This window comes from Xiphias gladius, chromosome 4, assembly GCF_016859285.1.
Source record: "Xiphias gladius isolate SHS-SW01 ecotype Sanya breed wild chromosome 4, ASM1685928v1, whole genome shotgun sequence".
NCBI lineage: Eukaryota > Metazoa > Chordata > Actinopteri > Istiophoriformes > Xiphiidae > Xiphias > Xiphias gladius.
This window is the reverse complement of record NC_053403.1, coordinates 14675144-14688551: the sequence shown is the minus strand read 5'-3', so window position 1 is coordinate 14688551 and position 13408 is coordinate 14675144. Positions and strand designations below refer to the sequence as shown.

Here is a 13408-nt window from a genome sequence, read left to right as displayed (position 1 = left end):
CAACTGTGTGGTGCAATGATGGCACAGAGTTCACACCCAACTCAGCCACAGAGAGAGTGATTTGCATTCTGTGCAATCTTAAAAGCCACTTTTGGAAATACTTTGGATTTTGTCAGTAGATGCCAAAACTGTGGAAAAAGTTGTACGCAAGCTATGTAAGCTACAGTTAGCCGACCATTCCGGCAACCTGAGAGCACATCTCGAAAATATTCATCCAAGAATTTATGTCTCTTTGTTTTATTGGTTTGCCCTCTTATGGACATAATGCACAAAAATAGATATTCCAATGGTTCGAGCCAATGTGTTCTTTAGAAAGAATAATCAAATGTCAAAGTGCAACTATCTACATAGCTTTCCTCCTAAACTGAAAAATTTAAACCCATTTTTCTCAGCTTTACTGCCTCTGTAGGTCCTGCTCCCTGCCTTTTTGGGGCAGTATGTACTTAATGTAAATATGTAAACCTTAATGAAATAAGTATTCACCTTTAAAACCAGTCTATGACCAGGTCCAGCTGTTGGTGTGGTGGCAAGAAACAGAATCAAGGATGTAAAAAGAAGTCCTCTTGTGAGACCGACAGTTACAACATTTTAACGTCAAGTAATGTGCAACAAGTCATAACAGTCTTTATTGTAGAACCTCCAGGAAAACTATTACCTGAACAAGGAACTGGATAATGGTCATGTCAATTTAGCAAACTGACACCATTAAGTGATGAAGTTGACTCTGGAGCATTTTCCATGCTGTGGTATTTAAAAAAAAATTCCTACCCTCTATTTATCCTGCCCATTTGATAGTAAGGTGGAATTGACAAGGCTCTCCGTCATGATTGGCAGTGGTAATAAGATGTGACGAGTGAGAGGGAGAGAGCTGTCAACACAGACAGTGATAGAACACTGATCATTAACCTGTCTACCACAGTGTTGCTCACAGAGTTGATGATTTGGTCACCTCATAGTTTAGCAAGTCAGCCACATGGTCAGCTCTTGTCAGCTGTGAAGACATGTTCTCTAGGTCTGCATGTGTGTGGCGTAATATAATATCTGGTGTTTAAATAGGGCTTTTGTTGAGTTTATTCTGAGTTGTACTGACTATATAAATTTGCGTGTGTGTTTGCGCTCTGCATGATGTTAACATGTGTAGCTGTCATTTTTTGCCTTAAAAAGTAGTAATATACGTGTCGTTTTCTATTAGTTGGATGTTTCATATCAATTCCTTTCCATTACTGGGTTGTTTTGAAGCAGTCAATACTGGACAAAATTTTTGAAAATTCCCACAAGCTTCACCTAAATGTACTTTCAAATGACATTTGCAGCAGTTAAATTGTGTGTTTGAAAAGTTTTTCCTTATGTAGCGTATAGAAAAGAAGCTATTATGTAGTTGTATAATGTGCGGCCAAAGGTCTGTGTAATCCATGCTAGCGGTGTGTCTCTATGGATGCCATTGTGGGTCTGTTGGTCAATCAGTCTACCTCTTTGGTCCAGACTGAAATATCTCAGCAACCATTGGTCCAATTGATTTGCCTCAAAACCTTAAGAGTGTGTTTATTAGAAAACCGTTTCTGTCATATATCTGAATAAGATAACTGAACAGCAATGATGCATTAGCAGTACTCTCAGTGCTGGAACCCACGTGTGAAAGTATGTTTATTGTTAATTTTTTAAAGAAAAATTTTCTGTACATGAATATGGGAAATAGCATGTACCTGTAGGCACATCTGTACATCTGTACATCTGCACACGCAACCTTTACTTGGCCTATATTCTAGTAGTGAGATCCACTGGGCTGAGGCTGAGCTGTGATTGTGTACTCCTTTCTAAAATGAACCTCTGATGAAAGTTACTGATGTTAAAAAGTTCAAGTGGTAATTATTAAACTTTAACTAAGTACAACTTTGTGCTTGACCAGCAGCGCTATTGTTATGTCCCACAAGTGCTGTGAGTTGTTCTTCAGACATCCCCTGCTGATTGTGAGTGATTGAGCCGTTTGCCTTCAACATTTCCAGACTACAAAGAACTCAGGTATTCTGTTTTTAAACCAGTGTCTTGTCTCTATTAATTATAGCAAAGCAATCATTGTGATCTTTTGAGCCGGATCTCATCTTGACTGTGATCAATTTTAGTCACCAGATGAATGTATAAACAATTGCCTCACACATTCAATATATAGCATTTGCTGCTTGAAATAGTATAATACAAAAATATATAAAGCTATAATAGTTTCACTGAGGGTTTAATGTCAGAAAACTGTTTTAGTTACTTCTAATATTTGCAGAGACAGTCAATAATTTAGTGGAGGTGGATCATATCCACTATAACAACAACTGGGGAAAACCTTGGACATTGTATGCTGTACCAAATACCCCCATAGCACTTTGAATATTTCAGCATGTCAGTCAAAAGTAACTCTTTATTTGTTGTGCACAGTGGCTTTAGGACCCCCACTGCCCCTTCAAAACCTTTCAGAAAGGCAACAAGTATTCCAAGGTTGCTGTGCTAAATTATTGATCAGACACTCAAGATTTACTGTATGTACTGTAATACCTCAACCTCATCACATGCATTTGGTTGACCAACATGAAATTTTTAACAATTAGAAACCCTCTAAACAGCACATGATTTGTATCCAGGTGGAAATGTTTGAAGTACCTCTTCCAGTTGACGCTAAAGACAGTACACTGATAATGAACATAAATTTGTGGGATCATTAGTCTCTCTAAAAGCTTTGGGTTTTTATTACAGGTTCAAAGTTGTTTTGAGTTTAAATAATCTGGAAGATTGTTTCATTTGCATGTGAAATTTTCCAAAATGAGGTAGACTGAAGCAATAATTTTAGGCCTTACAACAAACAAATCTCCATATAAGTTATCTCAAGTTCTTTAGTTTCTTCCAAACAACCCACTATTGCTGTATGCAAAATCCTCATAGTTCTTGTGATGCAGAATATTGCTGCGTAGAAAGGCATACCAGATACTGGTAAATGTAAACATTTTCCAGTTAACTATCAGTTAATGATGATGAATATAAAAACAAACCTTTATTGTAAGTCAATTGACTATTGATATGTGGGGTTTGTTTTAGATAAATAAAGTGTCATGAAATAAGAAATACATAACCACCATTTTCTGTCTTCTCTATAATGTCTCTAACAAATTGGCCATTCTCTTTATTTGTTTTGACTCCGCCTCAGAGACCAAAACCATCTCTTCCCTAATCAGGGCCGGAGGAGGGTTCTCATTACAAGTGGGGTGAAAATTTTCAAGCAGGCCACTAATTTTTCATACTGACTGACACTTTGATCCAGTTTTCTCATTAAATATCTTGATTGTATGATGCTACGGTTCCTCAGGGCACAGACCAAATTGGTGCTTGGACAAAAATAACTAAGTGCAGCTGATTCACACATAATATTTATATATATTTTTATCTGTAGGCCAAACTCTTCAATTATATATGTGAATACATATGAATAAAATTACAAATTGGGCCTTTAATGAACATTTTAAATGGCACATGTAGTAGTATATTACTAGCCATTTAAACTTCAACAAAATGCCTTCCACTTGCTTTCTGTGGGCTTGTTTGACTGCCATAAACAACAATAGGCTGTTAGTTATGGCAGAACAACAAAGGACAAATGATCAACCAGCCAGTTCATCAAGCCACGGTATGACACCCACTACACTCCAACATAGTTAAATTCACAAAGCATGCCCCAATGATCATTACAGCCAGAGAAGCCTTTCAGCACCATGGACAGTGCCCATTTAAAGCCAAGTGACAGTGCTTTATGTGTTCGAAGAGATGAGGTGAAAACACCGGTTGTATGTTCACAAAATGAAATAAATGTCAGTCATCATCGTTCATCAGGCTGATAATTACTCAGAGCATGTCTGTGAGGGCTTGACCATGAACGTACATGTTGCATTCTATAACCTACACTGTAGCTTTTCTGGTCGGTGTTGACATTAAATTAAATCCCCAATGAAACGGCTATAAAGCATTTTTATAATGGAGGGAAAGACACTGTAATTCCTTTCTTTTTCAATCCCCGCTCACCTTTTATTCCTTTAAGGACCTTCGGACAGGTTTGTGGGCTTACAGGTCCACCATCGATCAAAGTGACAAATTTAGCAAAAGGCACATAAAATGTCAGCTTGAATCAGTAATTTTCTGTGCATGTTGGCACCATGTCTTTTGCAGTAAAAATGGCAACAGCATGTTTATTTAGTTTTAGGTCGCAGAATTGAAAATAGAGGTTAGTAACATTACGTTTTGTTGTGGGATTTTCTCTCTGAGGGTGTTATGTATCGTTCCAGGGGATGGTGTGCCTTTTTTTTAGGAAGTACTCTGTCTGTTCCTGTAGGAGAGCTATATAATTAGTAAGAAATGGCACCAATTTTGTGGTGTGACTGGCTGTAAAGCAATGTACCCAATAAATAGCATATCAAAGTTGATCATTTTCATTCTCATTTAGAGTGTTCCTTTTTTTGTTTTTTTTAAATGAGATAAATATAGAGAAATAGTTCCTATTGCCCAACCTTAAATTACCCCCAATTACTAAACATAAAAAATAACTGACTAAATACAAGTCAGAGAGGGCTCGAGCTTGCTGTGGACACTAAATATGCATATGTTAGCTCTTAGTTCTTGTTGACAAACATGCTTATTGTCTACAAATAAAAATACCTCAAAGTCTGGTTTGGGGCTCCAATCAGTGGATACACACCCTTAGAGTTTACTCTTGAAGATTTAGAGTATAGCAGGGCATTCTTCATTCACCCTGTGTGTGTCTAAAATTGTCTACACTATTACCTTCAAGTGTCACCTGTGTGTTTAAAGCAGTTCAAATTTAAAAGACTACAGTAGAGCGCTTTGATGTTAAGAATATTTATTTAGTGAGAGAGTTTATTCCTTTAGGAGAGATGGCGACATACGGAGGAAATTATTTCACAGGAGTTTACTGAAGCTCTGTTTCAGTTGCGTTCAGCTGATTGTTTTTGATTGTGTGTGCACACCTGCGTGCCCGTTTGCCTGGTCCTTATTATATTTTGGTGTGTGTTTATGTGTCTTCTTTGGAAAGGAATGAAATAAGTCTCATGCCAGTAACTCTCAGGAGGAATAGATGACTCCACTTTCATCTGTCTAGCCCTCCCTCTCCCTCTCTCACTCTCTCTCTCTCTCTCTCACTCTCACTCTCACACACACATGCATAGTTTCGTTTATGAAAAGAAAACACATCTTCTAGACTTGTCTCTTGCAGTCTTTTATACTTCAGCTCCATTTCTATCCTTTGGTGAACTGTGTTTTTGTATGAGTGTGTGTTTTCACACACAAATTTTCTGCCAGTTTCTGCTCTGCCTATCGATTTGCCCCAAAGCAGCTCCCATCTCTCTCTGTCTCTCTCACACACACACACATACACACACATTCACACACTTTCTCTCTTTTTTCCCTCATTTTATTATCATATGCTGATAGCAGGGTTAGACTGCATTGCAGTTTTTAATCAGTGGAGAGTTACCCTCTCTGACTACACAAGCTGTTTTGGGCAAACTACAACACACTGTAATTGCTGTTCATCCTATAGAAATGTGCATGTGACTGTGTTCTTGTACAGCTTTATAAAACTTTAGAAGTTATGACATTTTATTCAGTCTTCTTAGTTCAGGGTTAAGGAAAAAAATTTAATCAATGAAGGTCCTCAGTAGTGGTAAAACAAGTGTGTGTGTGTGTGTGTGTGTGTGTGTGTGTGTGTGTGTGTGTGTGTGTGTGTGTGTGTGTGTGTGTGTGTGTGTGTGCTTTTTTACAATGGTAAGGTCAATGTCAATGCAGTGAAGAGCCCCTTACTAACTCTATATTGCCTTTCAAAGAAACAAGGTTGAAAATACTCACCAGTGTATGCAAAATTACAGTAGCTGGAAAAATGCAATATCCATTTTACGGTATCACTTTACACACATCCACCAAGGTACACACAGGCCCCCAAAATCCACTGAGTTTTTCACTTTTTCCCTGTATTGAAAAGAGAGAGAGCGAAAATGCAGCTGTTGTAAATACTAGTTGCCATTTTTCATCTACTTCAGCCTTCACTTGATGGCTACGTACATACTACTGGGCTAAAATGACTGAGGCTAAAGTTTCAGGTCACTGGAAACAAGTCAGCTTCGACACCAGACAATGAAATAACGAAACAGCCTTGTTCTTGTATTGCAGCGTAGAGCTAGTTACTCCTTGTTTTATTTGTATGATACAGAAAAATGTAAAATTAGATGTCAGCCTACCATAACCCTGTTTGGATTGTAATGCGTCATATTTGTATTTTCTCACAGTATGTTTTCACTTTTAATGTTACAAAAAGAACAGGCTTTTGGGATGAGAGCTAACCAATGAGTTTGGCAAACACAACGCTATCTGAGGTAATGCCGATCAGGGTTGCTGGAGTGTAATTTTACCCATATCCAATAAAGAGCAGGACAGAGCTTCTAACATAACTCATAACTCTCATAAACCCTGATAGCATCCAGGATCAGCCTCCACACAGTGGGGAAATACTACACAGTGGATGTGCCATTCCTTTTAATCTATTTCCTTGCAAAGGATATAAAAAAAAAGCCCTGTAAACTCTTTAAATGCTGACTATCACTCTTACTGGAGCCCAATGTTTACCACTTTGTGTTGCATGTTGAGAGATGCAAAGCCTGCTGTGTCTGGTTACATGATAAGCAGAGAAAGGACATTTGCTGTTTGGAGGAGAGATTTAGCAAATGATTAATTGGTGGTGTGGGCTATAACAGAGTCTCAGTTCACAAATATACTGTGCCATTAGCATTTATCCTACTCTCCATCTGACTGATCTTGGAATGGACAGATGGGGAGGGAAGAGAGGAACTGAGATTTAAAGTATTTGAAAGCAAAATAGCAGGAAAAGGGAATCACAAACATTAGATTAACAAGACTAGATCAAAACCTAGTATACGGCTGGACCGCCGTTTGTCTGTTTGCTTCTCTCCTACTCTCTTTGCTCACATATACAGTATTTTAATACAGCCGAATTCCCAATAAAACTGTTCTCATTTACATGTTTTTCTGTTTCTGTTATCAAACAGCAAAACAAGTATGAAATAGTGACAATAACGAAGACCATTAAGACTACATGTTAACCAGCAGTCATTTCCAAGCCATTTCCAAGCTGCTGCTCTGCGCCGCTAAAATCCTGATTTTATAACCACAACATCGACTGAAAAAATTACAATACACATAAGTTAAAGAAAACAGCTGTACTGCAATTTCAGTTATATTTACTTGTAAAATTATCACTGAGAGAGATTTAGAAGTTCATTCATTTCTATGTCAGCTGATTGAGACCAGAGAGAGGTGTACCTGTGAAGGCAAAGCCTGACTTCATGCTCGTGGAGGAATACTGGCGACTCTCTTATACAGAAAGTGGCTAAGGTTTGTCCAGAAAGTCACTAGATTTGTCGCTAGAAGTATTTTTGAAGAGGTGGGAAAATAGGCAAATCTAGTGACAAAGACACTAAGTTGGCAACACTGCCGTGACCCCCTGGTTACACAATAGAAACTATGTGCGACAATTCGTTTTGAGAGAGCAATGGCCAATGGAGAAACTCCACCACTCAGCTGGTCAACCAATGGTGTAATCTCAGCACTCAGTCACGCAGCATTTGGCTGACCAATGGTGTAACTTTGTCACGCGCGCACTCACTCATTCACTCAGTCAGTCACTCAGTCAGTCACTCAGTCAGTCATGGATATTCGCGTTTATAGGGCTGGTCCTGCTTTGCGGTCCAGCCAAAAAGCAAAAAAGAGGTTTGAGAAAGAGATATAAATATACATCGGCATGAAAAAGTTTGGGCACCCCTGGTGAAAAGTTCTGTTACTGTGAATGGTTAAGTGATTAGAAGATGAGCTGATCTCCAAAAGGCTTAAGTTAAAGGTGAAACATTCTTTTCAACATTTTAAGCAAGATTAGTGTATTATTTTTGTTTTGTACAATTTTAGAGTGAAAAAAGGAAAGGAGCACTATACAGAAGTTTGGGCACCCCAATCGATTATCTTTGGACTTGGGTTGCAGTCAGTGGCAAGGGGAGCATTTCACATGTAGAGTGAAGAATGGATTTAATTAAATACCAGAAAATTCTGGGAGCAAACATCACACTGTCTGTTTAAAAAAAAAAAAAAAAAAAAAAAAAAAAGCTGAAGATGAAAAGAGGATTACTAATTATCTGAAACACACCTCAAAATCCACAATGGACTAACTCAAGAGGCACAAACTGAAGGTTTTGCCATGGCCCTCACAGTCCCCTGACCTAAACCTCATTGAAAATCTGCAGATAGATAAAGCAGTGCATGCAAGACAGCCCGAGAATCTCACAGAACTAGAATCCTTTTGCAAGGAAGAATAGGTGAAAATCCCCCCCAAAAAGAACTGGAAGACTCTTAGCTTCTAAAGAAAGCATTTATAAGCTGTGACACTAGTTTGATGCCAATGGGTCTGTTACTGGATACTGACCATGCAGGGTGGCCAAACCTTTGTTTCGGGTCCTTTTCGTTTTTTGTCATTTTGAAACTGTAAAAGATGGAAATAAAGAAGTGATCTTGATTGAAATATTAAAGAAATGTGTCATCTTTAACTTTATGCCTTTTGGAAATCAGGTCATCTTTTACTCACTAAGCTATACACAGTAATAGAAATTTTTTCCAAGGGTACTGAAACTTTTTTATGCCACTGCACAAAGAGGTGGACCGAATGGTGCATACGGTATGAATATAAATATAGTTTGGTGGATTTACTGAGAGACCGATCTAATTTGTCAGCACTTCTCTAGTCAGTGTTAAAGTTTGGGCTGACAGTCTCGTCTTTCCTTCCCTCCCTCCTCTTTCTGCCCTCCTGCCCTCCTGCCCTCTGTTCTTTGTACAACACCACAGAGGAAATGTAGATTTTAATCACTAGGCATAATTAATTACATCCTTCCTTGTTAAGAAAAGCCTCACAGCCACAGAGTAACTGGCAGCAATTTAATCTGCGGTCTACTGTAGGTGAGTCTCGATGAGTGTGTGTGTTTCCGTGCGTGCAAGTGTGTTAGAGGATGTTGTATGTACAGTACGTGTGTATTTGTATGTGTGAAGAGTGCATATGTGGATATGTCTGTGTGTCTTCGCAATTTGTAATGTGTTTGATAGCGACAACATACAATCGGTTTATTATCAGGGAATCTCAAGGACTTACATTGCATTGAATTTTCTAAGATGATGAACAAATGTGGCCATAAGACTCATAAAATGCGTCAATAGCTACAAAATGTTCAGTATTCAGTGTTCATAATGCAGTAAGGCGATAACAATGATGAACAGGCTTTAGGTTGCAGTTTACATTCAGTGATGGATTTGAGAGCTTTAGATTGCAGTAGGGGCTTTTTACAGGTAGTTAAGATTCCATTTCTGTTTCCCAAATGACCTCCATTTCCAGAGGGGTCTTGAGCCTCAGCTTTACTCATTTATTGCTCCATCTCCCATCATAAGGCACTTCACTACAGCTCTAAGCATGGATCTACTGTGCTGCCACTTATTTAGCCTGTGCTTTTTAGGCATACATTTATTTATTTATTTATTCCATGCATCAACTTTATTACGACGAAAGTCTCATAACCAGTAAGAGTATCATATGCTCATTAAAGACATCAGCTTATCCGAGTACTCCTTAATAAACAGTCATCTATTGGATCTTTTATTGACAATCACCATCCCTAGAGCCAATATAGAAAAATGTTCTTTTTTATTACTGTCCATCCATGTTTTAAGTTAGGCTTTTTGTATATTCGACCACTCTTTGAGGACCACAATCGCCTCTCCTTTAATCTTTTGCAAATAAATTCATTTGGAAATGGATATCCCAACACTCCCTTCCATCAAATTTAAAGTTTTAAAAAGGTTTTTAGGGACTCAGACATTGGCTATTGATTGACTCTACAACCAGTAGACTTTATATCACCAGCAAAACAAGAGCCTTTATCAACATTTATCGTGTCACTTGCAAAAGTGCTTACTCTTGAAACATATTTGTGTCATTGCCATGGAACTAGCAACAGGGGGCTTAATTCCCTTTTTTTCCTGCACAATGATGTACACCACATAAAAGAATTCACCTCCTGCTCTCCACTGTGGCTTTTTAGAAATATCTCTTGGGTACATGTTTTGTTCAAAGGCTTTGTAATCCAGTTATGTAGAAACAACAAGCATATGCAGTGGGGCATGTGGTTCTTGTGGTGACATGAGCTCGACTCCACAGAATTTTGGCATTGGTACATTCAGTCAGCATTGCCATTTTTAAAAGTATAACTAATTTTCTTAATAATAATTTTTATAAATGTTTTGTATGAAAAAAGCGTATTATGGTACACCAGCCATATTCTAGCCATATTTCTCCAGTGATCTCACAATTTATCCTCCCATAGGAAAAGTATTTATTGCCTCAAAATACATTTAATTAAATGACTCTTAATGGGACAGCTTCATTTGCTATCCCAACTATGAGTACCTTGGAGCTGAAGCTTCACCAGTACCAATAGCAGTGCACAGACGGAATCGGTACTAAACCAACTTCATTACCAAACTGTTTAATGATTGAAAATAAAGGTTTAAATAATAGGTCTGTATTTACAGGTTAATGCAAAGGAAGTTTCTGGATGTCTTAAAATGTTTAAATTAGATTGTTTAGACCTTTATACTGATAAAATATCAGCAGGCTGTACATAAAAATCCAGTCATAAATTTGAGAACACCATTGAGGCTGAAACTATGTTTTATGAGTCTGGCTGCAACTGATGTATGTGTTGTCTTTTGTGTTTGTGTGTTTGTGTGTGTGTGTGTGTGTGTGTGTGTGTGTGTGTGTGTGTGTGTGTGTGTGTGTGTGTGTGTGTGCGTGCGTGCGCGTGCATGTGCGTGTGTGTGTGGATACAAGTATGCATGTGTGTGTGACAGAGCCTGTCTTTGCTGCAGCCACGCTTTGGCAGGTTGTAGTTTTCCCCTCAGAAATCAGGCGTTCTCTGAACTGTTAAATCACACTAGAAGCCAACCTTTGAGAAGAAAATTAATTACTTTCCTTCTGCCCCCTCCTCCTCTCATTTTATCCACATTAACCCTCCCTCATTCCTTTTCACTCTCTTTTCTCAAACTCTCCCGCTTGATCTCTATTGTCTTCATTATAGTATAGAATGAGTGCAGCCACAAGTGACATTTTTTTAGACTAACACTGAAATGTTCCATTACATGGGAAGCCTTGTTCCTTCCCTTTACTGCCTTATTTGAAGTTTGAAGGCTTTGATGCTAGTATAGATTGATTGTGTGTGACTGCACATTTCATTCAGGTCTTGCTTTGGCAGGAATGTCATGCTCACAAAGTCTACTGCAATCATTAGGTTGTTAAGTTCTTAGAGAGCTTGCTGCATTTGAAATCAGTGATAGCTGCTCTCCTGTTTCTGTTAATGTTTGTGCAGGATGGTGTCTCATGGAAGTGGCCAAAATAATAGATCACTGAGATGCATGTCTCAGTGGATGATGCTAGCATTTATCATCATATATTATCATCCATGATATTGCACGTGTAGCAAGATTTTAAAGAAACAGATGGTTACTCAAGTCTGAGCAAGCTTCATTTACCTAATTTGTGCTTGAATGAAGTGAGGATATTTTACAGTCAAAATCTTCACCACAGACCTTTGCATTTTGGGCTCAAATTGATTTACCTTTCTAACCTACTTGCTTCCTCTCCACATTTTCTCCCAGGTCCAGATAGAAGATGTAGAGAATGAAGACAAACGATACACTCTCTTCCTGGAGCTGCTGGAAGCTGCTCAGAAGTGGGAGGACTTTCAGCTGCTCATGCTCCTCCTACAAGCATGGCCACCTATGTTGAAAGAGGAAGTGTAAGACAAATGAGTTTTTTTACTTTTCTTTTATTCTCTCTATGTTAAAGTAATTGACATTTTGGGAAATACGTTTATTGATGTTCTTGCCGAAAGTTAGATGAGCGTAATTCCCAAAATATCAAACCTATTCTTGTGAGCACCTGTAGGACAGGCATTACTTAATGACTTGATTTGTTAATTTGCTCATAACCCCATGTTTACAATTCATATGCAACTGCATCATTCACAAATTCAAACAAACCCGATAAAAAAATAAATAAATAAATCCCTCAAAAAAATATATTTTCTATAAGCAGATTTTTAAGGATAGAAAATGCGGTTAAACCGGTTAGCAGCTGATTTACTTTATGTCTATCCTTTCTCACCTCAGTTTCTCTCTTTTTTAACCTCTTCTCTGAATGTGTTGGTGCCCTCTCAGCATCCTAACTGAATGTCAGTTTTAAAGTTAAAAAATGAGTGCTACTTCCCTAGTTTGGGTCAAAGCAGCCCCCTTAGTCACTCTTAAACTAAGTGATAGTGGGTGTGTTTTGGTGCTTAACAGTTAACCAAAGACACTTTCAGCAGGGTCTATACGGCACTTTGTTTGTTACCAAACATATGAAGACATTGACGTTTTAATAGGCATCCTCTGCGCAATGTGTTCTCATTTCATTAAGACAGGGAATTTAGAATTGTGGCTCTAATCACTCAGGGGCATGTATTGCACATAGACTTTTAGAGCTGGAAATGAATATAGGCGTCATCACAAAGCTTGGGCTTTTTGCACCAGCTGGTGTCTTATGAGCCTTAGCCAGTGTTGGCTGTATTATCGATAAGTGCCTAATGATGTGATTGGTCTTCCTCCTGCTCCATTGTTCTCGATTAAAAGTGAGTAATACTCTGAGGACCACTGAGACAATACAGGGTTATGCTGTCTGGAATTTATCCTTCCAGCCCAATCAAAGCAGACTGCATTTCAAACAGTTTCGATCAGCAGTTTAAAGTAGAGTTTTTCTCAAGTGGTTGTTAAAAACTTACAAGGACGTGCACAAAGCTGTGTATAGGTGAGTTAGCTTTACAGACTCTGATGACCTTGTTGATGAACAAGATTTACATATGTTCATTACTGATGCATCACTTTAAAGGCTCACACAACCTGCCTGGCTGTGCTCTTTTCCTGCTCTTTTAATCTGGAGTACACACTGTGCCAGGATCAGACTGCACAATATGGGATCACGGTATGATCAGGGGATCACGGTCTTGCTGTAACTTCATGATCTTCCTGAAATATAAAGGCGATCGGGCAGGAGGAGCCAGAGAGAGACTTCCGCGATCGGGAATTTGCACAAACGTGGCTTTATTGCCACCATGCCTCAGACAAAGGCTAAAAAACATCTGGCATGTTAGTCTTTCTGCTGTTGCCTTGTGAGCAGTCTTAAGCTCATTTTCCACCATATAGTTGCAGGTAATGAGGAGCCAAAAGA

At 38.5% G+C, this 13408-nt stretch overlaps 1 protein-coding gene across 1 annotated transcript in view; it reads left to right on the top strand.

Annotated features, from left to right (window-relative positions):
• Positions 1–13408, top strand: part of nbas (NBAS subunit of NRZ tethering complex) — a 164929-nt gene that overhangs the window by 132332 nt on the left and 19189 nt on the right. The window contains exon 49 of the mRNA XM_040125994.1: positions 11803–11942. Coding sequence (XP_039981928.1) covers positions 11803–11942 — 140 coding nt within the window. The remainder of the gene's footprint in view (positions 1–11802; positions 11943–13408) is intronic.